The 25722-nt window shown below is 53.5% G+C and overlaps 14 protein-coding genes across 14 annotated transcripts; 8 read left to right on the forward strand and 6 right to left on the reverse strand.

Annotated features, from left to right (window-relative positions):
• On the forward strand, positions 1–786 carry SNOG_13751 (hypothetical protein; the record flags this gene model as incomplete). The annotated part of the gene is given in 4 exon segments (XM_001803906.1): positions 1–26; positions 62–362; positions 419–737; positions 752–786. The coding sequence occupies 4 exon segments, from the start codon at positions 1–3 to the stop codon at positions 784–786; spliced, it is 681 nt and encodes a 226-aa protein (XP_001803958.1).
• Positions 787–1356: 570 nt separating this feature from the next.
• SNOG_13752 (hypothetical protein) lies at positions 1357–2144 on the reverse strand (the record flags this gene model as incomplete). Its single annotated transcript, XM_001803907.1, has 2 exons — positions 1357–1387; positions 1414–2144. The coding sequence occupies 2 exons, from the start codon at positions 2142–2144 to the stop codon at positions 1357–1359; spliced, it is 762 nt and encodes a 253-aa protein (XP_001803959.1).
• Positions 2145–4471: 2327 nt separating this feature from the next.
• Positions 4472–6098, forward strand: SNOG_13754 (hypothetical protein; the record flags this gene model as incomplete). The annotated part of the gene is made up of 4 exons (XM_001803908.1): positions 4472–4900; positions 4951–5174; positions 5223–5487; positions 5829–6098. The coding sequence occupies 4 exons, from the start codon at positions 4472–4474 to the stop codon at positions 6096–6098; spliced, it is 1188 nt and encodes a 395-aa protein (XP_001803960.1).
• Positions 6099–6570: 472 nt separating this feature from the next.
• Positions 6571–7594, reverse strand: SNOG_13755 (hypothetical protein; the record flags this gene model as incomplete). The annotated part of the gene is made up of 2 exons (XM_001803909.1): positions 6571–7134; positions 7166–7594. The coding sequence occupies 2 exons, from the start codon at positions 7592–7594 to the stop codon at positions 6571–6573; spliced, it is 993 nt and encodes a 330-aa protein (XP_001803961.1).
• A 426-nt stretch (positions 7595–8020) lies between these two features.
• SNOG_13756 (hypothetical protein) lies at positions 8021–9993 on the forward strand (the record flags this gene model as incomplete). The annotated part of the gene is made up of 4 exons (XM_001803910.1): positions 8021–8085; positions 8155–8225; positions 8284–9852; positions 9974–9993. 4 exons carry the CDS (start codon positions 8021–8023, stop codon positions 9991–9993), a joined length of 1725 nt encoding a protein of 574 aa, XP_001803962.1.
• A 608-nt stretch (positions 9994–10601) lies between these two features.
• Positions 10602–12800, reverse strand: SNOG_13757 (hypothetical protein; the record flags this gene model as incomplete). The annotated part of the gene is given in 3 exon segments (XM_001803911.1): positions 10602–11806; positions 11960–12270; positions 12289–12800. 3 exon segments carry the CDS (start codon positions 12798–12800, stop codon positions 10602–10604), a joined length of 2028 nt encoding a protein of 675 aa, XP_001803963.1.
• A 293-nt stretch (positions 12801–13093) lies between these two features.
• Positions 13094–14132, forward strand: SNOG_13758 (hypothetical protein; the record flags this gene model as incomplete). The annotated part of the gene is made up of 2 exons (XM_001803912.1): positions 13094–13809; positions 13859–14132. The coding sequence occupies 2 exons, from the start codon at positions 13094–13096 to the stop codon at positions 14130–14132; spliced, it is 990 nt and encodes a 329-aa protein (XP_001803964.1).
• A 421-nt stretch (positions 14133–14553) lies between these two features.
• On the forward strand, positions 14554–15015 carry SNOG_13759 (hypothetical protein; the record flags this gene model as incomplete). The annotated part of the gene is made up of 1 exon (XM_001803913.1): positions 14554–15015. The coding sequence occupies one exon, from the start codon at positions 14554–14556 to the stop codon at positions 15013–15015; it is 462 nt and encodes a 153-aa protein (XP_001803965.1).
• Positions 15016–15387: 372 nt separating this feature from the next.
• Positions 15388–17456, reverse strand: SNOG_13760 (hypothetical protein; the record flags this gene model as incomplete). Its single annotated transcript, XM_001803914.1, has 2 exons — positions 15388–17286; positions 17334–17456. 2 exons carry the CDS (start codon positions 17454–17456, stop codon positions 15388–15390), a joined length of 2022 nt encoding a protein of 673 aa, XP_001803966.1.
• Positions 17457–17893: 437 nt separating this feature from the next.
• SNOG_13761 (hypothetical protein) lies at positions 17894–18652 on the forward strand. Its single transcript, XM_001803915.1, has 3 exons — positions 17894–18000; positions 18057–18141; positions 18198–18652. The coding sequence occupies exons 1-3, from the start codon at positions 17986–17988 to the stop codon at positions 18497–18499; spliced, it is 402 nt and encodes a 133-aa protein (XP_001803967.1). The 5' UTR covers positions 17894–17985; the 3' UTR covers positions 18500–18652.
• Positions 18653–18952: 300 nt separating this feature from the next.
• On the reverse strand, positions 18953–19472 carry SNOG_13762 (hypothetical protein; the record flags this gene model as incomplete). Its single annotated transcript, XM_001803916.1, has 2 exons — positions 18953–19352; positions 19399–19472. 2 exons carry the CDS (start codon positions 19470–19472, stop codon positions 18953–18955), a joined length of 474 nt encoding a protein of 157 aa, XP_001803968.1.
• On the forward strand, positions 19104–20510 carry SNOG_13763 (hypothetical protein; the record flags this gene model as incomplete). Its single annotated transcript, XM_001803917.1, is given in 5 exon segments — positions 19104–19370; positions 19390–19542; positions 19631–19844; positions 19908–20340; positions 20390–20510. 5 exon segments carry the CDS (start codon positions 19104–19106, stop codon positions 20508–20510), a joined length of 1188 nt encoding a protein of 395 aa, XP_001803969.1.
• Positions 20511–21728: 1218 nt separating this feature from the next.
• On the forward strand, positions 21729–23134 carry SNOG_13764 (hypothetical protein; the record flags this gene model as incomplete). Its single annotated transcript, XM_001803918.1, has 3 exons — positions 21729–21821; positions 22191–22464; positions 22578–23134. The coding sequence occupies 3 exons, from the start codon at positions 21729–21731 to the stop codon at positions 23132–23134; spliced, it is 924 nt and encodes a 307-aa protein (XP_001803970.1).
• Positions 23135–24221: 1087 nt separating this feature from the next.
• SNOG_13765 (hypothetical protein) lies at positions 24222–25280 on the reverse strand (the record flags this gene model as incomplete). The annotated part of the gene is made up of 1 exon (XM_001803919.1): positions 24222–25280. The coding sequence occupies one exon, from the start codon at positions 25278–25280 to the stop codon at positions 24222–24224; it is 1059 nt and encodes a 352-aa protein (XP_001803971.1).
• Positions 25281–25722: the final 442 nt, after the last annotated feature.

Genomic DNA, 25722 nt, shown 5'->3' on the forward strand with positions numbered 1-25722 from the left:
ATGGCGCACCAGCAGATCCTACCAACGTATCGCGTGGCGTCTTCGGGGCAACAGTAGGCATCGATCGCCTCCTTAAGCTCTGGGATAAATACAACATCAAAGCGACTTGGTTTACACCAGCTCACTCTGCTGAGTCGTTTCCAAAGCAAATCCGCAAGATTGTGGACAAGGGCCACGAGATCGGATTGCATGGATACACGCACGAATTCGTATCAACTCTGAATGAAGAGCAGCAAAGAGATGTACTAAAGAAGAGCATCGATGTCTTGACAAACATCGTCGGCAAGAAGCCGAGAGGCTGGACCGCCCCAGCTTGGAGCACGAGTAAGGAGACCGTCAAGCTTTTGGAAGAGTTTGGGATCGTGAGTCTAGCACATCGTACAACCCGGTCTATCATTAGCTAAAGATGGTTCTTTAGGAATACGACCACTCCTTCATGCACCACGATTCTCAACCCTACTACCTCCCCGACCCCTCTCTCACCACCTACACCTCAACCGACACCTCCCTCCCCGCCTCATCCTGGATGACCCCAATGTCTACCCTCCACCCATCCACCATCGTCGAGATTTGTGCGAACTGGCACCTAGACGACTGGCCGCCCTTCCAGCTGTCCCTCTCGCAGCCCTCCACGCACGGCTTCGTCGACACGGCCGTCATCGAGCGGCTGTGGAAAGAGCAGTTTGAATTCCTGTACCGCGAGTGTCCGGAAGATGGGAGTTTCATTTTCCCGATTAGTGTGCATCCGCAGGTCAGTGGGAAGCCGCAGGTGGTGATGCTGCATGAGAGGCTGATTGAGTGGATTAATGGGCATCCGGGCGTGGAATGGGTTACGATGGGGGAGATTGTGGATGAGTTTAAGAGTGGGAGGATTAGGGGGGTTGAGGTGGAGGGGGGTGTAGATGTTTGATTGCATAATTTGCGCGCTCAACGTTGTTAGGAATGGATCAGATTGTACATCTTCAATATGAAATTTCATCAGGAATACAATGAGATCTATGGACTGTGGAGCCTTCAGGGCTCCGATATAAGTATTGACACAGATCTCAAGCTTTCACACAGCGCGCACTAAATGTCCAGCGTATATCAAGTGCAACGCTAGCACATTCCGATATGCACCCCCCAAAAGCGCTCTCGCAAAGCTCCAGAATTACAGCAAACGTGCCGAAACCAACAGAAGAAATCACTTCACCAGCACATAACCCGTCAAATCATACATCCGGCTCCACCCCAAAGTTCAACGAAAACTCCGCATTCCAATCCTGCGGTGGCGCCACATTATACACAAACGCATTTGGCGCCTCCGTCGTATCAATCGTAGTGGTCGGATTAAACACCGTCCAGTAATCATACGCCTCATCGATGTCGATATTCGCCGGCGCCGGAGCTGTCCCCATAGATGAGTAATCATACATGCCCTCCGGCATCGAAATTTCCGGCTGAACAAGCGGCCGTTGCGCCCTGGCCTTTTGGTCCAAGAAATCCATGTACTCCTTTTTGATGGGTAACAGTAGTCTGTCGTACTCTTCCAAGCAGCGTTTCGCGGCGCCCCAGCGCTCGGCGATGGAGGAGAAGCATTTCGCAAACACGTACATCCAGTCTTCGACTTCTTTCCACGTATATGTGTCGGAGACTTCTTGCTTGCAGCGCTGCAGGCCTTGGAGGAAGATTACGGCGCAGTTGAAGACATGGTGGCAGGGGTGGAAGACGTATTTGATGCGTCCGGTTTCTGCTCCGGCTTGGAGGTAATAGCCGTCTGCGACTTTTACCGCGTTCGCTAGGGAGATCATCATCTGTTCTGTTGTGGGTGAAGGGTTGAGTTTTGAAGGCCGGTATAGCGTGACGAGGATGTAGGGATACGCAATGTCAGAGTAGAGCATCATCTCCTTCCATCTCTGTACGAGTCCTCGGTCTTTGTTGGCTTGTGCTGATGCATATATTTCTTGCCGCCATCGCGACATTGCGTCGATACATTGCTGTTCCCAGTGTTCAATAGTCATGTTCTGCGGTATTGGTTCGCCGTGCCATAGGACGGAAACAACTTCTGCCTCGATCAGTCGGAAGCGACATATTATGCGCTGCGTGAACTTTGAGACTCGGCCTCCTCGGTCAATGCCAGACTGTGTGATGGCTGTGTCGTCCATCTCATATGGAAATCCGACATCTATGTTCCGGACTGGTAGACTGGTCTGGCGCAGAAATATGCAACAGACCCCGACTTCCATCTCCCATGCACACCAAAACAGACGCCGACGCATGTCCCGTTGGTACGTAGATACTTTGGCGTCATTCGGTAGTTCTTGATGTAGTCCAAGGTCGATAACTGCTTGGCTGATCAAACCTGTCAAAAGCCAGAGATCCGCCATGCGAGGGTTGAGGAATATGTATTGTGTCAAAAGCAATATAGCCTGTAACCCCTGTATATCATTTGTCGCAACCTCTGGTATCCATTGCATTGCATGCCGGACTAGTTGGAAGGCGATCTGGTTTGCTTTTGGAACTTGGCTTATTGCGGTAGTGCTTAAGGATATGGCCATGATTATGCATATTATGTAACGATTTCGTACCGAGTCTTCGCCAGGTACTGTAGCCTTGCGGTGATAAATTGAGTTAAATGCCGTAGTAACATCGTTACGGTGGTAGATGGGATATTGTGTAATGACTCGGTCCAGGTAGTTTTGGAAGAGCTGGTTCGCGCCCACCTCGTCTGGTATGATATTTTGGAACAGGGCTTTGGATGGCTGTGGATTTAGAATCGACCTTGGATTATTCTCGTTGAGATCGCTGGAGACCACGGGACCTTTCTTGGATGGAAGTTGGGTTCCTCTTACGACACACTGTAACAGGGGTCGTGCCTTTGAGACCCCCAGGAAGGACGGAGTGATATCTTCCATGGCTTGGTTCACGAGACTGTCAGTGAAGGCGCATTTTTCAGTGCCCCAATGCCTTGATCTCGAATCAGACTCGTTTGAATCAGGCGGTGATGGGAAGTTGGCACTCGCTTGGCTGGGCCGCTGCAGCGACGCCAGGCTGCGCGGCCCCTCGAGGCTGGCGATATGCGCCTCGAGAAAGTCAGCAAGACTACGAGGAGCCTCGCGCTGAGTAGCAGAGTCGAAGCCAAGACATGTTACTCCCGCGTCGACGCAGCGCGTGCACGCCGGGACCTTGCCGTCACACTAGAGCAGTCAGTAAAGTACGGGCACTTAGCGAGGCTGAATAGCACCGAAAGTTTGCGCTTCCTACACCTTGCGCATGCCAACACACGTCGTCTCACTTTGGTGCGCTGCTGCATCGTGGAAGTCTAGCGTCGCGTGTCCATAAAACGGCAGCGCGCTCCACATGGCGTAATGCGTGGCTCAGTCGATGGCTCTGAAATGCAGATGCGAAAGGTGTCACGGACTGACTTAGAACGATGGTGGATGACAGCGCTGAGCCAGGCTGCATCGCACGGGATTATGCATGGTTTCCGAGGCTTGCGCGCTTTGCCAGATAAGATCGCAGGCGCCCGATGGCGCGCCCAGTCTCAATGTTAATCGCGTCACACCTGGACGCCATTCATTTCTTCTGCAACGCCCGTCGCGTGCGAGACATGGCATTGCGCATCATCTGTGGTACTACTTGACTAGACTTTGCACTGTATTGCGGCGCCGAACTACCCCACAGATGGCCTCCGCACGCGGCACGCAGCCGCCTCCCCCGTTGGACCTAGACGTCCTTATTCAGGTACTCCTTGCTGAACCTGTTGGAATGTCTTGGAGAATGCTGACAGCGATCAGAGCTTGCCTGCGTGCAAAAGGTGCAGAGACTGCAGGCGCGGGTGCGACACACTGCTGCCCAAGTGCCGGTAAGCGTTGTTGTGCTGTCCTGCTACGTAAAGCGCCTCATTGACGCCGATAGACAATGCACGAAAGCGGGGGTGGAGTGCATGTTTTACGACCATGGACGAAACGACTACCTGCCACGGACGTAAGAGCATATCTGGGTAGCTGTGATATATACGTATCTGACACATGCCCTCAGTTATATCGCGGAGCTAGTGGATCACGTGCGCAGACTTACACCGCGAGGGAACCCGTCACCGGCAACATCGACCGAGACTCCCGAAGACAGTACCGGTCTAACCCATCAATTGAAGATAGAATCTAATACTGAGGACGTACCTCTGCATTATGATCATCACTTTGCCTATGCCGGTCACGACTACCGATACCTAGGCTCAGAATCTTGTCTGCTGCGGTCACCAAGACTGCAACCACGAAAAGTGCAAGCTCCACTGGTGCTTGATGACGACGATGATGATTGGCAATTGACATGGAAGAACACTGCTGCGAAAGAATGGGAGCTAATTGGGTTGTATCTGGAAGTCATTCAGCCAGTGTATCCTATCCTGGAACGGTCGCTACCGGTCGGCCGTTACATAGCTGAGGAGGTACCGACGGACTTGACGCCCACAGAAATCTTCACGCTGAACATGATATACTCGGTGTCATGCTACGTCCTACCGAACACCGGAAAGAAGAATGATCTACAGAACACGTGGAATTCAAGTGGTCGTCAGACTTACCATCAAGCCAACTCTCTCAAGTACCGCGCGCTTGCGACCAAGTACTACAACAAAGCCATGGAACACCTAGAAGCAGCGACAATGGACCCCAACATCGCGACACTTCGCGCAGTCCTTCTGCTTGCCATTCATAGTAGCTTTGATCCAAAATCTGGTAACTCTGGTCAGCAAATAGCGCTAGCCGGTCGTTTGGCCTTCGACCTTCAAGCCAAAGCCGAATTGCAAGAGCTCCAACCAAAAGAAATTGAGATTCTGAGGAATATGCACATGACAATCTTCAGTATGGAGAACCACATAGCTTCAACATTGGACCGACCTGCACTGTTCCCCGAGCCAGTAGGTCCTCATCCGGAACTGCAAAGCATACAAATATTGACTTCATCTAGGTCTCAGAGATCACATTCGACATGAACAAGCCGGCTGAATACATGTGCTCGCTCTTCAGGCTCCAGAATCGCTTCCGAAAAGGCGATTACGCTACCAAGCAGCAGATGAAGAAGATGCTACCGCGGCTAGACGATCGCGCCGAACTTTTGCCCATTGTTCGCATTGCTTTACACATGACCCACCTTCTGCTCAACCCAGTATGGGGCAGCGCGTGGCATGTCTTGTAAGTGTTCTCCAAATGCCGAGCAGATCAAGCTAACGTAAACTTCAGAGAAGCTGTAGTCAGTCTCGGAGGCATACACGTATACGTGACGCCGCACTGGGTGTACCGAGCCGGGACAGTCCTGATCCAGAACATGCCAGCAATCTTCGGCGGCAACTTGATCCAGCTCTACTCCAACGCACTACTTGTGCTTGAGCTTTCGTCGTGGAAGTGGCCTAGCTCTGCAACTCTGTCTGCATCGCTCGTCGATCTCATGACAGACATGAAAAGGAAATATCAGCCGGACTGGTCTGGCACACTTCAACAGGGAGACGTAAGGATATGACATTTCGGTTTCAAGCAAACGCACGGCGTCGTCTTATAGTATTCCTAACGAATGGTTTAGGTCCGACTTTGACCAACGATGATGTTGTCATGAGAGACAAATGCATTTAATGGGCTATGAAATCTGTTTGATGCTGTCACAGCGTCTAGGAGACGCTAGTGGTAGTCCGAAGAGCACAACAACATGCAGAACCCGCGTCATAGCAGGACATGCGAACACAAAACACACACCAACGGGTTCCTCAGCAAGTAAATCTGCGACACACGCCGTTTGCCCCATTCCACACATAAAACCCATCGGAATCGATTCATCTCCCCGTCCGAGAAAAGCTGCCCAAAATGCCGCCCCGCGAGGTCTTCTTCCTCAACACCTGGTCCGGCCGAGTGATAACCCGATCATCCACCATCTTCTCCTCCCTCTCAAGCATTCAGCACCACTACGAACTCTCCTACGACAAACTCCTCGATCAGCTCCAGGACTTCGTTCGCGCGACAAAAAGCCCCTACAAATACCGCTTCGAGACAGAAGAACATATTCACGAGGAGAAAGTCTTGTCCTTCGATCTAACTGGCAGAGGAAAGGCGTATGTGTTGAAATAGCGCGTCTGGCAGGTCCCGGCTGATGGAGAGCGTCCGCTTTTGGGTCTGACGTTTCATCATGATTGGCCGGGTCTGCTGGTCGCTGCGGCGGTGGAGGCATATGCGGGTATGGATGTTGCAAGGGGTGCAAGGGTGGGGATCATGAGTGTGGAACATGGGGAGGATGGTTTGCCAAAGTGGACGATCGAGAAGGAGGGTGGGGAGTGTGTTACTGTAGAGGTTGTTGCTAGATGTTTGCCATTTTTGCCTGGAGGGGCTGAGTATGGTGATGGGCTGGAAAATGCTGTGGACTTTGAAGGATCAGGATCATGCACTCAACTTGATGGGGCCGGTGGCGGCGAAACCGCAGCCTATGAAGCGGTGACACAGTTACAAAAGGCGTCGACGACTTTACAGTAATGAAAAAATTCGTTTCATATTTGGGTATCTCATCCACACGCCTCTAAATGTCTCAGTCTACATCCCTCCATCTTCACTCCAACTCCTCAGGCTCCTCTTCCACCTCCTTCGGCATCTCAGGAATTTTCCCCTCCCCCTTAAGCCCCTGATACAACGCCAACGCAGCCAGCGTTTTCCCATCTCTACTGCCTTCCTTCCACGCCTTATCCAGCGGCACAAGCTTCAACGTGATGTTCTCGCCCTCATCCCTCAGCCCCGTCGCCTTGCCCTTCAACCACTCCATGTGCTTTCTCGACAGCCGTTTCTGACACAGAAACAGTGGAATGAACTCGTCGCACGCACCGGGACTGGGATACATGGCCGCCTCGATGTTTTCTTGCGTGTCTGTATCGGGAAGAGAGAGTTCGGACATGTTGATGAGATCACTTTCCTTAACGACGAGTTTTGCTTCTTCGGCAATCTCATTCGCAGCCGTGCCCTTGAAAGAATTCCCGTCGAGCATGCCGGCTGGGATTTCAGCGAAGGCGAGAGAGCCTGCTGCGATGCGAGGCTGGATTGTTAGAATGACGTGTTTTTCGTCGTCGTTTGTTGCGTCGGAGGGTTGGACGACGATCTGATGTGTATCAGCTCTCTTCGTCTAGTCTGTTGTGTGCATAATGACTACTCACCAGAATCCCCACACTCCCACCCCTCAAAAACACCGCTCCAGGCAACCAATCACTCCTCTCCTTCTCCTCTCCCTCATGCACATACACATCCGTGGTAACCTCCGCCTGTAACTTCATAAAGCCCAGCTTATCTTCCTTGCCCGGCATATCACGCCAGAACCAGTCTACAGCTTGGATATCCAAGCTGCGCAGCTTGTACGGGTGTTTGTGGAAGGGGTGGGCTGGTTCATTTTGTCGATCGAGGTTTGCGCACAGGCGGGTGAGCCAGTTGAGCAGGGCGGGGAAGGTGAAGGCGGGCCGTTGGGGGGAGAGGGAGTTGGGTAGTAGCGAGTGAAATTCTAGTGTTGTGAGGTTTGAGGGAAGGGAGAATTTGAAGAGGGGATGGGAGTAGCGGTCGTGGACTTGGATGTGGCGTTCTGACGACGGCATGGTGATGGTAGATGGTTTAAGTTTGACTTTGTTGATGGTAAAGGAAGGAAGATTTTAGTAAGTGCTGGAGAATGAAAGTCGATGTTGTTTCAGTGATGATTACATAGTGCGAGCTATATCGCCCATTGCAGCCTCTTCGGGGCTGTGTATTTCCCAGTGACTCAGCATCTGATTGGCCACCCACCTATGAGTGGTGAAAGGAAGGAGCTACGGGCGCGCCCCGCCCAACGCGCTTTCCGTAACGGCTTGCCCCACCTGTCCACGCTAGCGTGCTTCGCGACCGGCTTCCGCCACTGGTTCACGACGAGCTACTTCATCCGTTGATAGTTCAGACTTCACTCAATCAAACACATTCAAAAACTGCTCTTCGCACGTCTCGTGATCGTTCTGCGCTGCTTGTACATTTACCCCTAAGCGACCAGGACCATGGGCACGCTCACGGCGGATTGTCCGCGGCTCGACGATCATTGTCCCCACAAGCTCGCGACATCGTGCCGACTCACCTCGACGCCCAATTGCTGTGCATGTGCGGATGAACGGGCTCACTCACGGACATACAGGGTATACATTGATGGTATTGGCTTCGTCCAGAGGGGCACGCGCTGGCAAGGCTACTGCTGGTTCTGCAAAGGTATGTTTGCTGCCAATTAGTCTTCCACTGCAGTGGCAATACTGACACTTGCGAATAGAGTTCTGGACGAACCGCCTCGCTGCCACAGACCCCCCACTCGAGTTAGCACAGACGCGCATACCAGAGATACCTGATCAGACCGAATTCCTAGAAAGATGGTTCGAGTTCCACAAAGGCTATCGTGTTGCGAAGCTGCAGGATGGCACTGAGCAGCACATGCCGGTAATAGGCGAACCGTTCAAGGAGGTTAGCCCGGGCTTCCTGCCGCGGACGTTAGATCAGCTTAGACGGGGTGTACAGAACGATGCTAGGAGACCGGAGAACAGGCTGAGGAGGAGGCGCTTGACGTCGGAGGAAGAGCGACCGGACGAGCCCCAACAGAGTCTCGACTCGGCGTTGGATAGTTTGCTTGCAGAAGTGGAGGACGAGGAGACTCCAAGAGCTCCACAAGAGACTGCGCCACATCCCGAGGAGGCTCAACAGCCAGAGGTGTTAACGCCAGAGTCACTACCGGATCTCGTACCCGCAGAGCAGCCTATGACCGAAGAGGCGTCACAGCCTGCAAATCGACCACGACCCCTGAACAGAGGTGAAGCCAGACTTCAGCGCGCTCGAGAACGTTTCGCCCGCGTCTTTGGTACACAGGAAGACATACAACAAGACGACTACCAATCGCCGCTCTCGCTCCTGTACAACAGAGCAGAAAACCGATATCATCAAGCTGAGGAGAGGCGAGCAACAAACACGACTGCTCCACCGCCACTTGACGGTCTCTCCGCTCGCGAACGACGTGAGATTGAAGAACAACTGCTCTGGGGAGTCATGCGCGAGTCCGCATTGGACGGAGGCGCAGAAGATCATGTTTGGAGTTATGCTCCGCGAAGACTGCAGCCGAGCGAGGGGGCGCGGTTTGTTAGGTCACAGGCGATGCGAGAGTACAGGGTGCGACAAGCACAAGGATACAACAGACTTCCGGTGCGACCCTCAACAGGCGCAGGGCATGATCGGGATTTGACGTCCGCTCAGTCTTCATCTAGTACACCCGCGACATCAGGACCCAGTCAGTCGGGTGTAACCGCAACTTCGTCACCCGTTCTGCCCACCGCCGCAGAAACAAGTCCAGCGGGCATGGCCATGCTCCTCAGACATCAGGCGAGATATGAGGCCATGCTTGCGGAAAGAATGGCCGAGTTTGAACGCGCTCAGCCTGAAGCAGGGTTAACTGCATTTACACCTGGCCAGGCAAGAGACGGCGTAGAACCCAACATTGAAGCCTCAGGCGAAAATGCCAACGGCAACGGCATGTCACAGATTCAAACTTCGATCCAACAAATCACTTCCGAGCTCCACCGTCTACGGTTAGCTTCGGAAGCCATAACTTCTGCCCGGCACTCGATGCACTCACACTTCCAACCCCCGCCCGAGCGACCTCCACAGACGCTCGACAACCAGCCCGGTCGTCCAGATGCCATGAGCGAAGAGGAAATGACCAAGAAGCTCGAGTGTCAGGTGTGCTATCAACAATTGGCTGATGTCGCTCTGTTACCATGTGGTCACATGGTCATGTGTCAGTGGTGCGCCGATGTGGTGATTCCTGTCAAACATAGCCATTTGCCTATTCGGCCGAGTAAGTGTCCCATGTGTAGGAAGGCGGTCAAGCAGAGGTTTAGGATTCATATGTGAGGTGGTAGGGATTGCGGAGGTGGAATATTGAGAGTGTATAATGATAATGAATGTATGAACTCTAGGGATGTTGAATATGCAGTGAAAACTGTGCAGATGTGGTACATCCTTACATATTTGTAAGCTTCCTGCATATACTCCTAATCCGAGGAGATTATGTATAAGTAGTCCACCTGTTGTGAGGAAGTCATCTCAGGGCCATGTGGTCGCATGGCCAAGGCGCCCAAACAAGGCATTTCGGCGCGCCATCTTATCTACGTTTGTCTTGCCATGTCCGTTGACCCTTACATCTAGCTTGAATGACACCAGAGCCAAAGTAGAAAAAGCACAGTATAAAACATCCCGAATGAGTAGGTGCTATATAATCACGGCCAGATAATGCTCGACGCCTGAAGTCTTTGCTGGATTCCATGTAGATATTGAGCTGTAACTGGAACTGCTTGTTATCTACAGTAGCAGTAACTTCGATGGCTCTGAGAATTGTTCGTTGCCACAGTCCCTAGGAAGTAACATATCCTCGTTTCGATATGGGTGGGATTGCTGGCTCGGGGAGCTCGCGCCGTTTCGTTCGCGTCCGATGTGCAGTAATGGGTGTATGGTGCCAAGAGGATTCAAGCTACAGCCGACCTCGATTGGGGATTAATGGCTCGCTTTGTCCTGGCGAGCACAAGGGGCAAAGGACCGCCGTGCCCATCATTCCAACACCAAGCTTTTCTCATGCCATTCGCCACCGCCACAGATATCTCGAAAATACAAACCGGGGTCGGTAAGGGGGTTGTTAGAGATTTCGTGATCAAAGCGATACATGTCATCGAGCAAGTGATCGGAAAGTATACCCAGACGACGACAATGTCCACTGTCCAGCAGTTCAACCAACAAGAAGGCCATGAACACTCGCGAGCCTTTCTTCATGTAGCCAATATATACAGCAACTGTATCGCGCGTTGCAATTGAGGGGGTTTGATCCAAGTGTACAGTCATGGCTGGACAGGGAACAAATGTGGCCCGATCTGAACTACTGCGTAGTAGCTTGCCAGAACAAGTCATGCTCGTGACGTAAATGCGTGGCGAGAACGCTGTATAATCACAGTCATGCTTGACGTAGTCTACCAAGCTCATTTGAGCACCAGATTGATGGTGGAAACAAATTCGGACTATCTCATCAAGCCAGGGGAGTCTGGAAGAATCGCGATACAGAAACGACAGTTCGCCAGGATCTTCTTTGGGCCGCTGGGCCTTGAGTGATGCCCAGGTCCACGAGGGGTAATTGCTGCTGATTCTAGCCGTACTGCTTATGGTAGCTTCTTGGCCACAGCCTACTACTCGCCAAGCTAAGCCTGCAGCGAATGGTACATGCGGGTTGGCCAAGCCCAGGGGCCCAATCGTTGAGGTAATAATTGGAATCCCATAGAAGTGCAATGCGTAGGGGCTCCCAGAGCCAAAGGGGCGCCTTTGAAAAGCTCGAAAGATGCCCGAAAGAGCATTTAATATGTCAATGTCAAACGAAAGCTTCCTCGCGTAGTATTCTTCTAGACGATCGTAGATCTCGACTGCTCTGATGCCAATGCCGCTTTCCGGAAATGCTCGAGTCTTCAGTGGCAATTCCATAAAATTCGGTAACTGCACGCCTTCCATGCGGTGACCAAGGCAACATTGGAAGTATACCTGTCTATCAGTAAAGACGAGACGTCTGCGTGACAACAATGCTTCCTGGTAAGTCCAGGCCCGAGAATTCCATTCGGATGATACGATCTCTATGACAGGATTTTCCACGGCCACGAAGACGCGTTTTCCAATCTTGAGAGTGCGCTGGGGCTCCCGTGTACGTGATAAACCGGGAAGACCATAGCCAGGACCATGGCCTGCGGCAGCGATTATGGTTAGCTCTGCACCGCCATCTGTCGCGTGCGCGGTTAGTGAGTTATCGTATGAGCAATAGAGTGTAACGAGCCGCCTTGGTGGGAAGGAGTGTCGGTAAATGGTACGGGCATCTTTCAAGACGCCCTTGTTGAGGTCGCGTGACAGCCTTCTTTATACAGAAATACACTCACAGATGGCGTCCATATTCCGAATGATGTTATGCTTCTCAACCTCATTGTCCTGGTCGATGCAATATCGGTCTACCCATAGATACCTCATACCGATTCGGAGCGTGACTTCCATGGCATCCGAAATAGTTGCAGGTAACTTTTGGGGGAGGGTACAGCTCGCTGAATCCTGGTCTGATAGAATTGATCCCCAAACGTAGCTCAAGCACACGTAGGGTTCATCACTGTCGCATAGCTCCCGGAGTCTACAGTCGATGAGCCTGTCGGGTCTCATTCCATCTTGGTTGACCTTGCCACAAGCATGCTTATGATTGCTGTTGCACTGTTCATACCATTCCCTCAGAGTGTTTGTATCGATAGAAGCCGGATCACAGAGCCGTCCAGTCGCCATTCCATCAGAACTGTTTTGGCATGTAACAGATGTAAAAGGGTGTGTAATGCTTGCTTCAAGAAAGCCAAGAAGAATCGCAGGCTCCACGAGGAAAATTCGTAGTTCCCGGCCAGGAACACAGTACTGGATTGCAAAGTATGTTCCATACTGGAAATGCTGGTACTGCAACAACTCGACTGAGCGCGTCTTCCCAACAAGCTGCGAAGAAGTCTCGGATACAAGGTGGTGAAGGTATTGGCCGAGTCTTGCACAAAGAACACATGATGTGTCGATGGGGATGTTGTCAATTCTGGCGAGTAGAGGGCCACGATACTTGTTATCGGAGTGCGGCATTTCATTGACACTGGCAAGGAGCTCGAGTCGTTCACATCTCTGACAGAGGGGAATATAATCAGAGCGTGTGTTCAGCAGTGCCCGGAGTCCCGTCCACCACTGGAAGAGCAGAGAAGTCATGGTCGAAGCTGAGGATAGGTGAAGACCATATACATCGTCTACCGGAGGGCTATTGATGCAGAGTTACTAACATTCTGGATCGCAAGAGGGGTCGTGGAGGGCCAGGCTGAGATGACTCGAGATCAGAGTGATTTCAGCTGGATGACCCTTGCAGCCTAGCATGCGCCACAAAGCCATATCGTTGGAAGTACGCATTTTGAATGTCCCAAGGAAAGGCATCCAGACTTGAGTTTGAAACCGTAAGTTAGCGCGAAGAATTCTTCATAGGTTCTTTAGCAGAGGGAAGGCGCAACATGGATCTTGATAGCGACGGCCTCAGTCTTGGCACTTCCGCGGAGGTTTACGTCAGAGCTGCTACTCCAACATTCCTCACCTCCACCATGTTTCGCATACGTCCGCCTCTCCGAGCTTTTCAAGCGCCTTCGCGACCGTCACAAGCCTTCCCGCGATGCCTCCGTGATCACACCTCCTTCCGCACATACAAGCAACAACGCTTCGGTCGTGGCCCGCAGTACAAGCGATTTGGCTCGGCTTCCGGTGGCATAGCAGGTCTTTTCTTTCGCTGGGCAGCTCGACCGACCTTCTATCGCGATGTCGGCATCATCACAGCAGGCACTGGAGGCGTCTATGTCTACAACCTCGAACAAGTGCCCGTGTCAGGTCGGAGGCGCTTCAACATCATATCTCCAGGCTTAGAGGAAACACTGGGCAAGTCAACTGTCGACCAGGTCAAAGAGCAATACCAAGGACAGTTTCTGTCAGATAGTGACCCGAGAGTACGGAAGGTGAAGCAGGTCTTGGAGAGGCTCTTGCCATACGCAGAAGGAGAGGGTCTCCAGTCCTTGGAATGGGAGGTTCATGTGATTGATTCACCAGAACAGAATGCCTTCGTTGCGCCTGGCGGCAAGGTTTTTGTGTTCACAGGCATACTGCCGCTTTGTAAAGACGAAGATGGCATCGCAGCGGTCCTCGGCCACGAGATCGCTCATGTCGTCGCACATCACACAGCGTTCGTGCACCAACCTCCTTATTTTCAAGCGCTAACATAATTACCATAGTGAACGAATGTCGCAAGCCCCCCTGATACTCCTCGGAATCATCGCCCTCTCCATGTTCGACGTCTCCCTCTACTCTGGCAAAATGCTCATCGACCTCTTCCTCTCCATGCCCGCCTCTCGCAAACACGAAGCAGAAGCCGACTACATCGGACTCATGATGATGGCACAAGGCTGCTACAACCCCGAGGCCGCGATGAAGTTCTGGAATCGCATGGAGAAACTGGGTCAGGGTGGGCCGCCTCAGATCTTGTCTATCGCACCCTTCGAATCATAACAGAGAGGAGAAGATTAGGGAGTGGATGCCAAAGGCTTTGGAGAAAGCGCAGGCGAGCGAGTGTCATATGACAAGTCAGTATGCGAGCCAATTCAGCTCTGCATTTAGCGGGTTTGATCGCTGGTGAAGGATGAAGCGGGGCGTTGTATGAGTATAGCGTGTAAGAGTATCCTATGCACATTCCAGCCTTTCCAGCGAAAATTACTTAGCCACTCATGTATACTACGACAATAATGATAATGCCAAAAAGTTCACCCAACTCAAATCTCGCACCCCCAAAATATTTCGCGCGTTCCATGATGTCATCAGCCCTCGACGAACTACCACTTACAACCCCAAAATTCTCAAGCTCCGATTGCGCCCAAACCTCCCCGCACCAACAAACAATCCCCACACTCAATCCCACTCCCTTCACATAAAAATGGCGCCCGCACTCGCCTCCGAAGAAACCCAAATCGACACACACTCCCGCACCGCCCTCGCAACCACAAAGCGCAACCTGCGCTACCTCTACGACCCCAAATCCGCGCCCAACGCCATATCCTCGCGGCGCACACGCACCCTCCTGCGCGTCCTGCGCTCAGCGACAATATTCCTCTTCTGGCGGCTAGTCCGATACGCAAAATATGTCGCCATTGGCAGCCTAGTTGCGACGATTGGGGCGGGCGCGTTCGGCACCGTGGTGTCGGGCGCGGGGTTTGTGCTTGCGCCGACGGGGATTATGGGCACGGTGTTGGCGGGGAGTGTGTGGGGGGTGGGCAGGGTGGTGCTTCGGAGGGTGAAGCATAGATGGGGGCATGGGGAGGGGTATGGGGAGGAAGAGGAGGAGAGGGAGGATAGAAGATGGGGGAGGGTGGATGAGGTTGATGCTATGCCTTGGTGAGGGGGGGCTTGTGTTGGGGATTTTGGCATGAGATGTTAGTTAGAGACGCTCGAGCTCAACTGCAATGTATAATGCTTTAGATTGCAAATGTTTCGTTGATGTATTTGCGTCTCTCATGCCTCATCTACGGTATCGTACAATGCCAGTAACCGCCGGTCTCCGTCCCAATGGGAGATGAAAGCTGTGTTGAATGCCCGGATGTAAATAGTAGAAAAAGTGACGCCGAGGCGTGACCACACGAATCCGTGGCTCGAAAGTAACTCCCTCCCCCATGCCGCGGTATGCAACGTCCCACTGCGCCAAATATGTTCAAATCCCAAGATAGATGCTGTCCAATATGCCATGACCCATCGCTTCAAAGACGGACGATCTTTACATCGTCTTGCGCACTCGCCTCCTCTTACGTCCACTATCAACTTCGACACTCGCACTCATGCTTTCTCTGCCGCTTCGAGGTGTACTGAATCTCTCGCGAATGGACTCTTTGAGGATCTTCTTCGTCTTGCCGCGCTTCAGCTCGCGCTCTTCATCTGGATCGACAAAACGATGTACGATACGGTGGTCTGTAATGCGCTCTTCCTTGTCATGCTTGCCCTCGCGCTCGGTCTTGGGCCAAGCATATCCGTAGAGCTTAGAATGACGCTCACATCGCGGGCACTCCTTGCGGGTATTGTACCCGTCCTGCTGCACAAACTGTACGTCGCAGGTCTGACATTCGACCCACTTGCTAAATTTGGCCGAAAGCAGCGAGCTGCTGGTCATGTAGTCACCGGGTTTGCGGGGGTTCTCAACCCATTCGCCGTCCTGCCCTACCGCGCTCGAGACTGGTGTGCCAACGCGATTGTGAACTTCGTAACGTGATTTGGACCGCGTGGTGCGGAGCGTTGGGCGAAATTTGCGTTTGACGATCTGTTGCTTTACACTGTCAAATTCCATACTGTCGGAGAGCTCGCTGAGATCAGACATTTCGTCGTCTTCTGCAGGCGGCGAGGGCCACGGGGCGTTTACCGTCGTTGTAATGACCTCCTCCTTCACTGTAGCCACTCCCAAAGCGGGGTTCTCGTGTACAACTTCCGGCTCAACTTTAATCTTTGGGAGACTATCCACATGATGCTCATCATCGACAGACGTGGCATCGGTAGAGTGCGAAGACTTCGGCGATGCAGCCATCAGTGGTGATTGTGGTGTCGATTCGCGGGACGAGCTGGTTTCATCCAGACTCACGGTGAGAAGACCGTCGCGTTGTTGGTTGCGAATGTCTTGTGTCATTTGCGGAGAAGTGACGTTGATGTTGGCAGACGGGTCCTCGATGCTTGACACTGGCATCTCGCGACGAAGCGAAGATGTGCTGTGAACCTTCTTGAGCGTCGCTTCACGAAGATGATCGGAAGCGCGCGCTTTCGTCGGCGAAGGCTTCTTTTCGATCCTGGCTCGCTTGGATGTTGGAGGCAAGTCTGCACCCGCGTCTTCTTCTGTGATGTCGCGTGCTCGTTTCCCTCCCGAGGTAGCAGTCCCGCTGGATGTAGCTTCTGATGGATTCTCGACTGGGCTTTCTGCCTCTTCCATGTCCTCGTCATCACTGTCTTCAACGCGCTTCATAGGCGCCCAGCCATTCTGTTGCCGATCCTCGCATGTGTGGCACAGGCACTCTTCGTTGTTGTCGCCGAAATAATCGTCACCATAGGAAACCGTGATTTCGTCCCCTTCGTTGATGGGCTTCACTGCAACAATCTGCATGCCATCATAGCCCTTCGTGGAGAGGCGCGCATTGGCGTCGCAGTCATGGTTGGCAAAACGTGCGGGTCCCAGGAACAATGAGCGCGTCTTCTTTCGGCTTGAGATGACAAGGCTGAAGTCCTTGCGCGCCAATTCTAGAGTCTTCTCTTGCTCTTCTGTCATAGCAACCTGGACTCCTGTCAGGTACTTGATTTCCTCGCGCGGGTTGATGTCACGGCGGGCAGTGATGGATGCTTCGTGGTCGGTGATGGTATAGCGGTTCGTGGTGGTGACCTCGAATGGGCAGTCTGGCATGTAGATGTTGACATAACGTCGAAGATGGCGCTTGAATTGGTCCTGGTCCTTCTCATCCCTGAGGCCTTTCATGTACTTGCGCAATCCAGGCAGGTCCAAGAGCTGTTGAACGGCTTCCACGGGGTCCTTGTCCCAGATCACCTGCTCACGGATAACACCAGCGATATCCTCCTCTTGAAGGCCACGCGATGCGGTGAAGCGCGTGCCGCGGTTCTTGCGGATAGTCGCCCAGTAGTAGATCTGCATGGCGCATTGGTTAGCTAGCAGTTCTGGAGATGCACGCGAACTTGTTGTCGCGTGCTACTGGTGTAGTAGCCCACCTTGTCGACCAGCGCATCTGTGATCACGTCGTCGTACGAGGCCAGCTTCTCCAGCGTGAGTCCCCTTTTTTCCGCTTTAGAAGGCGGCATGACGGCGGGTTTGGAAGATTGACGTGTAATTAGTCGTCTAGAGTAGTTGAACGGTGGTCGCGACAATCATGGGGTTGCAATTGCTGGCGTGATCAAAGGAGAGAGGCTGGGGTGACGTAGAGTGAACCGTAGCGTACCATGCGTTTTCACCGACCTGATGGACGACAATAGCAACGCGGCGCGAAAAAGGAAGGAATGAGGGACAATACGAAAGGCGACAGGAAGGAGCGGCGCGGGCAGACACGAAGCCAGATGGCGCTGAGTCGCGGTCAGCGGAGAAGCGGTTGCAAGGCTAATGCGCCCAAAGTTGCGGCTGGAGACATCCCTGCCAGGATCGGACACCTGGGAGTGAAGGGATGACAACGCAAGCGACGACGCTAAGGGACATGTGGGACGGCAAACCGCCGCATGGCCCGACGACATCTGCAAACTTGTGTTGCAGCACATATCGAACGGCGCAACGGACCCAGCCAACAGCGCTGACCAGACAAGAGACGTTCGCCAGGGCCCATAGACGAGGTTGGACACGATGATTCAGCTCAAGGTACGGAAATCGACGGCCGGCGATCACAAGACAGCCACTCATGCAACACAATCTAGACCCTCGTCAACTGCATCGACAACTCGGGCGCCGCCATAGTGGAGTGCGTCAATGTTCTGCGATCGAAGCGACCTGCGAAAGTCGGTATGTGCAAGGTGCCGGTGGAAAGCGGAGGGGCAATGGATATTGACAATATGTAGGCGATCGCATCGTTGTAGTCGTCAAGAAACAGCGAAACTTTGGTCCCGAGACCGGCAACAGCGTTTCGATCAGCGCAGCGAACAAGGTCCGAAGAGGAGACGTGCGACACGCGGTTGTGGTGCGGACGGCGAAGAAGTGGCAGCGACCAGACGGCAGCGTGGTAAAATTCGATGACAATGCTTGCGTTTTGGTGAACAAGGCCGGCGAACCGATCGGCTCAAGAGTCAGTGGTGTCGTGGCAGCGGAGCTGAAGGGCATGCAGTGGTCAAAGATCCTGTCGCTGGCACCGATGCACGTATAACATGGTGAGGGATCATGATGCATTTTCAGGAGTCTATGGAGCGCAGGGATATTGTAAAATATGTGTATGCCACAGTACAAATACCCACGGGTATCAGAGGGTTCTTCCACAACTCCAGGCAATAAATGTCAAATTTTCAAACGCCCGCCCAATGCTGTTTTTCATACTTCCCAGAGTCCTTATTTCGTGTCGCTGACCCGCGTGACGTTACCGCAACCGCAGCACACATAGTAAAGCGCCTGAATTCGTCAGTTCGTAAGCCCCAGGGCACCGTGTTGGGGGTTGTTGTGACTCACCATACCAGTCGAAGCCGTTCGCTGCTGAGACTGGAAGTAGACGGCCTCGTTCTCGCCGCATTCCATGCACTGTTTCTGGATGCGCGGCAACTAGACGCGAGTACAGTTAGCAAGCTGGCTCAAAAGCAGGCAAGCCAAAGTACAAAGCGCAGATGGCTCATGACGAATCATCGTCGTCCATGTCTTCGTCATCTTCGTAATCTTCATAGTCTTCATACTCTGTTTCTTGAGGACCTGCCGCGGGCTGCTCGTCCTCGGCTTCCAGCACAAAGCCTGGGGCCCAGTCTTCGCCGCACTCGACGCAGACAATGTCCATGCCGCACATGGTGCAGCACGGCAGCTCCTCGGAAACAGAGGCTTGCGAAATGGAGTTGGAGAGACCAACCGTAGGATCCTGTGCCACCTCGGCCGTCACACCCGCCGTAGCTCCGACCGTCGAGGAGATGTCGTGGCGCATGACGCAGGATGAGGGCGCCTCTTCGGTGAAGGAGCATGTGCGACACGCGAACAGGAGCTTGTTCTCAGACTTGTCTTCGCGGGGGAACAAAAGGTTGGAGCTGTTTGCGTCAGCAACTGTGCGGGCATCGCGTCCAGGCGGCTCACCATTCTGAGCAGAATCGGAAGAGGATGGGCTCTTTCTTGGTGGGCCCTCCCATCTCTGCTGCTGGTGAAGACATGATGATGTGGTGGCGCGCAGTTTCCACGTGCAGGAGGCGAAGGTGGTCTGGGATCGGAAAAGCGCGTCTGGTGTGCGAAAGAACAAGGTAGTCGTTGTGGTTCAGCAGTCTAAGAAAGAAGGCTGATAGAACACACGGGCCCTGTCGCGCCGCAATAGTCGCCTTGCCAAGGGTGCTTTGTTGCAGGCAGGAACGGAACGCCCCCGCATGCGCCGATCACCTTGCCAACCTTGCCCGCAGCTGCGATTTCTAACCTCGCAACAGCCCCCATCTGCGCCTACAGCTCTCCATCAACTCTTGCACCGACTGTCTCCATCTCAATCTTTCTGACCATACCCATTGCGCCTCAAAACTTCCACGCGATCAACAATGGTAAGCTCTTTAGCCGTGCATGCGCCGCCATCCAGGTCGCAACTCACAATACATAGTCTTCAGAGGAGACAGGTCTGCCCCAGGGCTGGGAGGTTCGCCGCTCCAACACCAAGAACTTGCCATACTACTTCCATCCCGAAACCAAAGACTCGCGATGGGAGCCTCCGGCGGGTACCGATCCCGAGAAGCTCAAGGAGTTCATGGCAGCGAACCACAGTTCAAAGGGCGTTGCGCCGGCAAACTTTACGCAGACGGGAGATAAGATTCGCGCTGCTCATCTGCTCGTGAAGCATCGCGATAGCAGGCGCCCAGCTAGCTGGCGGGAACCCAAAATCACCCGGTCCAAGTCAGAAGCAGAGGAACTGATCAAGAAATACCAGTCTCAAATCCTGGCATTTGAGGCACCCGCCGAACATAATGACCCCAACCCCAAGTCGCTATCAGAGCTCGCGACAACAGAGTCGGACTGTAGCAGCGCACGTAAAGGGGGCGATCTGTAAGTGCCAAAGTGCCGTGCAGGAACTGGTCACTTCTAACGTTTGTAGTGGATTCTTTGGCCACGGAGACATGCAAAAGGAATTTGAGAACGCAGCTTTTGATCTGAAACCTGGAGGTGTCAGCGAGATAGTCGATACAGCATCGGGACTGCATTTGATTCAGAGGTAGACAAGACGTGCTCACTAAGATAGCAACCTACTGACAGCGTGCGCAACAGGTTAGAATGATCTGGGAAAACACTTGCGGTTGCTGCCCAACCATGACAACGGCCGTCGGTTAAAAGGCGCGATTTACGATAAGACGTGTAAAGTAGCGCGATATGGGCTGGATGTATTCGATGTGGCTTAGGCTGCAGTATCAAAAATTGCTCATCGCATGTTCAACAAGAGTAGGATGCACCTGCTGGCCCTCATGGAAATTGCAATACAATCGAACCACGTATCTGGTCTTTATTTGTTATTTGTCAAGCCGTGCACTGCTTTCTCCGCGAGTCTTGATTGTTAAAGTTTGACGGGCCGATGGGTACCTACATGGCAAGGTGAGGAGCTGACAGCAAGCAGGCCACGCCTCGTGAGGATGCATGCGGTGCTAGCGTATCTATTTACCATACCGCGTACCGTACCACACCCATGGTCTCAAAGAGAACTAGTCTGTAGACGCTGCCCATGTTGGACTTTACGTGGAGAAGAAAAAGCCTCATACTGGTGTGAGCAGCGCGAGAGAAAAGGCGCACATTCTTTCCGCCGCACCTACACGTTGCCTTGTCCCACGTGTTGCCAGAGCTGCGAGCTGCGTCCACGGGTGGCAGATTGCGTCGCACAAGGCCCCAGCATCGTTTCAAAATTTCGACGCCCAGCCACCGTGCGCCACACTACCGAGGTAAGCCAGTCCCTGCTGCGCCCGTCTAGCAGTCCAACAAAAGAGTGCGCAGAGCATGTAACAAATCGCTCACTTCTGCCTTCTGCCTCCCAGACCCCAGCGTTGCACCATACACCCGCCGCCCCTCGTTTCGTTCAACGCTACCGCCGTTGGGCCGCTTTCCCAGCACTTTTGAGCGTTGGTGCTTGACCAAAGCCAGCCCCGGATCTTCCCGACTGGCTTCCCTCAACGCTCTGACGTAGCTGGTATGTCTCTTTTTAATTGTCTTGTCACCAAAACCTGCATGTTCTGGCCCCGAGAGACTCGTTAATCGTAAGCCTGTCCTGCCCGTTCGGGACCAACATGCAGTCCCCTCAGGCCTGCCGTCCAGCCGGTCATGCAGCTTGCTGCAGTCAACTGGGCATCATATCCGACTGCTTGGGCTGATGACCCCAGTTTCTATTCATTGTCCGCGCGACGGCCGCGCTCTGAGAAGCTGCGCCCGGCCTTGAGGGAAAGCCCCCAATGATGACCGTTCTGACCAACGGCACAGACTCCTTCCTTCTTACGGCGCATTGGCAACTGCTGCCCGCTGCGGCCACACCTTCCCTCGTTCCATTGGTAAGGAGCTATCGGCCCTACGTCAACATGGCATTTTCGCTGAATTACCATCAAGTTGCACCCGTGCATGGCGTATAGCCCCTGCCTTGCCCACACCCCTCGGACCCCAGCCCTGTTTACACGCCAAGACCTTCGATCACAGCTATATCCACGATCCATTCACCCTCCTGCCTGTGCCGTTGCCAACACCCCTTCACCACATATCTAGAAATTTCCGACCTTCTCTTGACGCTACAAATAGCACCCCACTCTCCTTTGAAACACCAACCTCATCTCATCTAGCACTCATCGACCTCTCACCTTAGCACTCCTCGAAGCCTCACTGATCAGCTACGCACCTCGTCCAGAATCACCATGGCTACGCTTCAGCCCGCCAGCCCTCTCTATCACGATCCTGCTCCTGCTCCTGCTTTGACCCGGTCTCGACGTAGCTCCAGTCGCATGAGCCTTGCTTCCATGTCCAGGTCCAACTCTCACCTGGAGTCACCCCGCGCTCACTGCCCCAAGGACGGAGATGCATTCAGCTATGATCCCGCCCACCTCCAGCTTTGGTATCTTCCCCAGGAAATTTGGGACCGTCTCCCCGCCAGCATGCAGTCAAGCCTGGCCGCCGTTCAGCACTCTGGTGCGGCTGTTCTGACTGGTGAGTGCTAATTTCCCTCACACCACCTGCACCAGCTCCCCACTGGACACCCATCACGCAATGCGCTTGCAAATCACAGAGACACATGCGGTGACATAGCTGACATCGCTCAGGGTTTGCTCGCCTTGACAAATATACCCAGGACCAGGATGAGCTGGTTCAGATGGACGAACTTCCACCACCAAAGTTTAGGACCATCAGCAATGCTAGTAGCGTCTTCGCTTCCGATTCTTCGTCTGCAACAACCGCCTCGTCAGCCTCACAGTCAGGTGGTGCCTCTCCAGTCACAAACTCCCTCTTGCGCCCACAGACTCGGCCAACCTTCTCACCAGTCTCCCTTGGATCCCCAGCAGACTCGTTCGACAAGCGGAGCCGCTCCCGTGACCGATCCTTCTCCACCCCACTCGAGCCTCATGATGCCTACTATGCGACAGAGCTCTCGTATCTGCGCACTGAGGCCCTCCCACGTCTCCGTCACTTGGGTCGCAAGGTAGACTTTGAGTGGGTGGACGCCAAGCGTAGCGCAGCTCTTTCTCCCGACGACATCAATGCCTTTGAGAACTGGTGGGCCGAGAAGACCTGCACCATCAACAGCGTCTACGAGAAGGGCAAGCGTCTTGCGGATGCTCTTGGTCTTGTGCCTACCGGCATGGGATGGTGTGCTCCGTAGCTGCTATTGAGGTGGATTACTCACGTAGTCCTGCAATTGGTTGCTGAGTACTCTAATCATTCGACACCTCGACTAAGATAGTCGGGCAGTCGCAGAGATTTTTCCATCTCATACCCTTTCCATTACATGTTCATTCAATGGTCTTTGTCATTCAGCGTGGAGTCTGGGCATCTATTGGGAGAAGGCATATACACAAGAGATTGGACCTCGTCGAAGATTTACAGCTGGAGAGGGCATAGCGTCTATGGAAGTGCTTCATACACGCGTGTCCCTTTCATTCTTCGATGCTCGGAGACACCGGGCACCACTCTCATACCTAGGGGGATTCCCTTATGCAGCATTCAGTTGCCAGCTAGCAAATGATCACAGTAACGACACAACATATTTCTCTTCTCAAGATGCAGATACACCGTGATTGGCGATTGTAGTTCATGTGGGGAGTGCTTTTTATTGTGATGTCAGTATTACACAGCTGCTTTTGTCTCATGTAAGCCTCATTTTGGCAGCGTCGCCTTTCCAGCTTTGCTTGAGTGACGTGACGTTAGCCCCTCGACCCTGGTACAATTGCATGGCCGGAGCGATGCTCCGTCGCGCATGCTGCACACCGCCACATCATCACACTAGGCTGAGATCAGCACCGTCACCCCTTGCGCTTAACACCGCGGAACTTGGAAAACCAACATTGCGGCGCGAGGCTGAAACCAACAGAAGTACCACAGATTACGAGCATATAACCCAAAAGTGACGTCGATGTTAGACAAGAATGTTTCGGAATCTTCTACAATTGGCTGACTAACATATCACGATGACAGCCAGCGCCGTACTTACGACTCAGCACCCTCTTCGGGGAGTACGACGTTGACATTCGGTGTAATTCCATCACTCGTAGTCTTCGTCGTGATCGGAATCGATGCGTGGTTGTTTCTGATCCCGAGAGCTCCGCCCGGCCTTGTCTCGGGGCAATGCGATTCGCGTGGCAGCCAGACCCGGACCATCTCTCTCATCGCGATCACCTGTGAAATGCTCAGCCAAGGTCTGACATGCAGAAAGTTTGTACAGTATTATCAGATGGAGAATAAAAGAAAGTTTATTTACCAGCATCGTCTTCGTCGTCGTGAAAGCTTCCTGCTCGACCGGTAGGCCGCGGAGCTGGGGAGTCGTACTCGTCGCTGCCAAAGTCTCGACGTGTTTGTTGTTGCTGGGAGTGGAGTAATTTACGTTGCCTGCCTCCTGCTCCCCTTCTGACGGCGGAGAAGGGCATGGGTTTGGGAGTCATGCCATTTTCTCGCCGGCTAGTTGGGTCTACGAAGCGTGGCTGCGGTCCTCGTCCTCGGGCTTCTCTGCCCAGGTATGGATTGCCCAGACCAACGCCTTCCATATCGGCGATGGAGATTTCGTCTTCGTACGACATGCCCATGGGCATTTGACCGGGTCGGATTCCCATTTGTTGCCGCGGATCCATCATTCCTGCTTGCATCTTGCTTAGGCCTGGTATGCCTGCTTGCATGGCGTATGGATGACCTCCACCCACGGTCATGTTGGGCGGCATGGGCATTAATGGGCCCAATCCCATACTGGCCAGCTTCTGTGCCATTATAGGGTCGCTCATCATGGCATTCGAATCCATGCCCATTCCCATCGGCCCGCCCAGTCCAGCAAACGGTGGCCTCGGACTACTCACACTGCCCGCTTTGCTCGACTTCGCTTTTCTCCACGCACCGAGTCGCTCATCAAGTGCTTCCAGCATGTCATCCTTGAGGTTCTGGAGCTCTTCTTTCCGCCTCTTTTCCTCTTTCTTCTTCTCCTTCTTGCCCATCTTCTCTTCCTTTTCACTGTCGTTCCTCTTGCACCCAGAATGATCTCCACAGTCTTTCCCTAGATCTTTCTTGAGAATATATCGTATCTCACCACTTCCATACCGTCCTTCACCATCGGAATCTCCTCCGTTGTCGCGCGAGCGGTAAAGCACGCGATGACCTTCGCGACACGTGCAGCCCGTAGTGCAGATACACGCGTCGAGAAAATCGTCGCCTTTGATCCACTCTTTCCCGGAATCGCCGGTCGTCTTGCGATGTATGCGCTCTGCCGTCGTCGGCGAAGTATGCGACCTCGAGATCCTAGGCGATTGGGCGGCGTATGCTCCCATGGGTATGTGTTTGTGTGCGCCTGGCGGGCGGCGAGGTGGACGTGCGGTTGCACTAGACCTGCTACTTACAGATGGAGGTCCGAAAGCGTATGGATTCTGGCCTGGGGGAGGGGCGCTGTAGCGAGGTGGTAAGTCGGACATGCCGTTCATTCCTTGAGGTGGGCCGCCCATCATGCCGCCTGGTCGTTGCATCTCGCCCATATCTGGAGGTGGCATACCGCCAGGACGCCCTCTCATACCTCCTGGTCCTCTCGCACTCATAGGACCACCGCCCATACCTCCTGATCCTCCCATACCCAAAGGACCTCCACCCATGCCACCCATGCTACCATCCATGCCTCCTCGAGGCCCTCCCATACCCATCGGTCCTCCCATGCCAGGAGGTCCCATTCCATCTCCCATGCCCATCGGCGGCCCACCTATCCTCGGGACTCCCCACCCC

The sequence above is a fragment of the Parastagonospora nodorum genome, assembly GCF_000146915.1.
Source record: "Parastagonospora nodorum SN15 chromosome Unknown scaffold_28, whole genome shotgun sequence".
In the NCBI taxonomy this organism is placed as follows: Eukaryota; Fungi; Ascomycota; class Dothideomycetes; order Pleosporales; family Phaeosphaeriaceae; genus Parastagonospora; species Parastagonospora nodorum.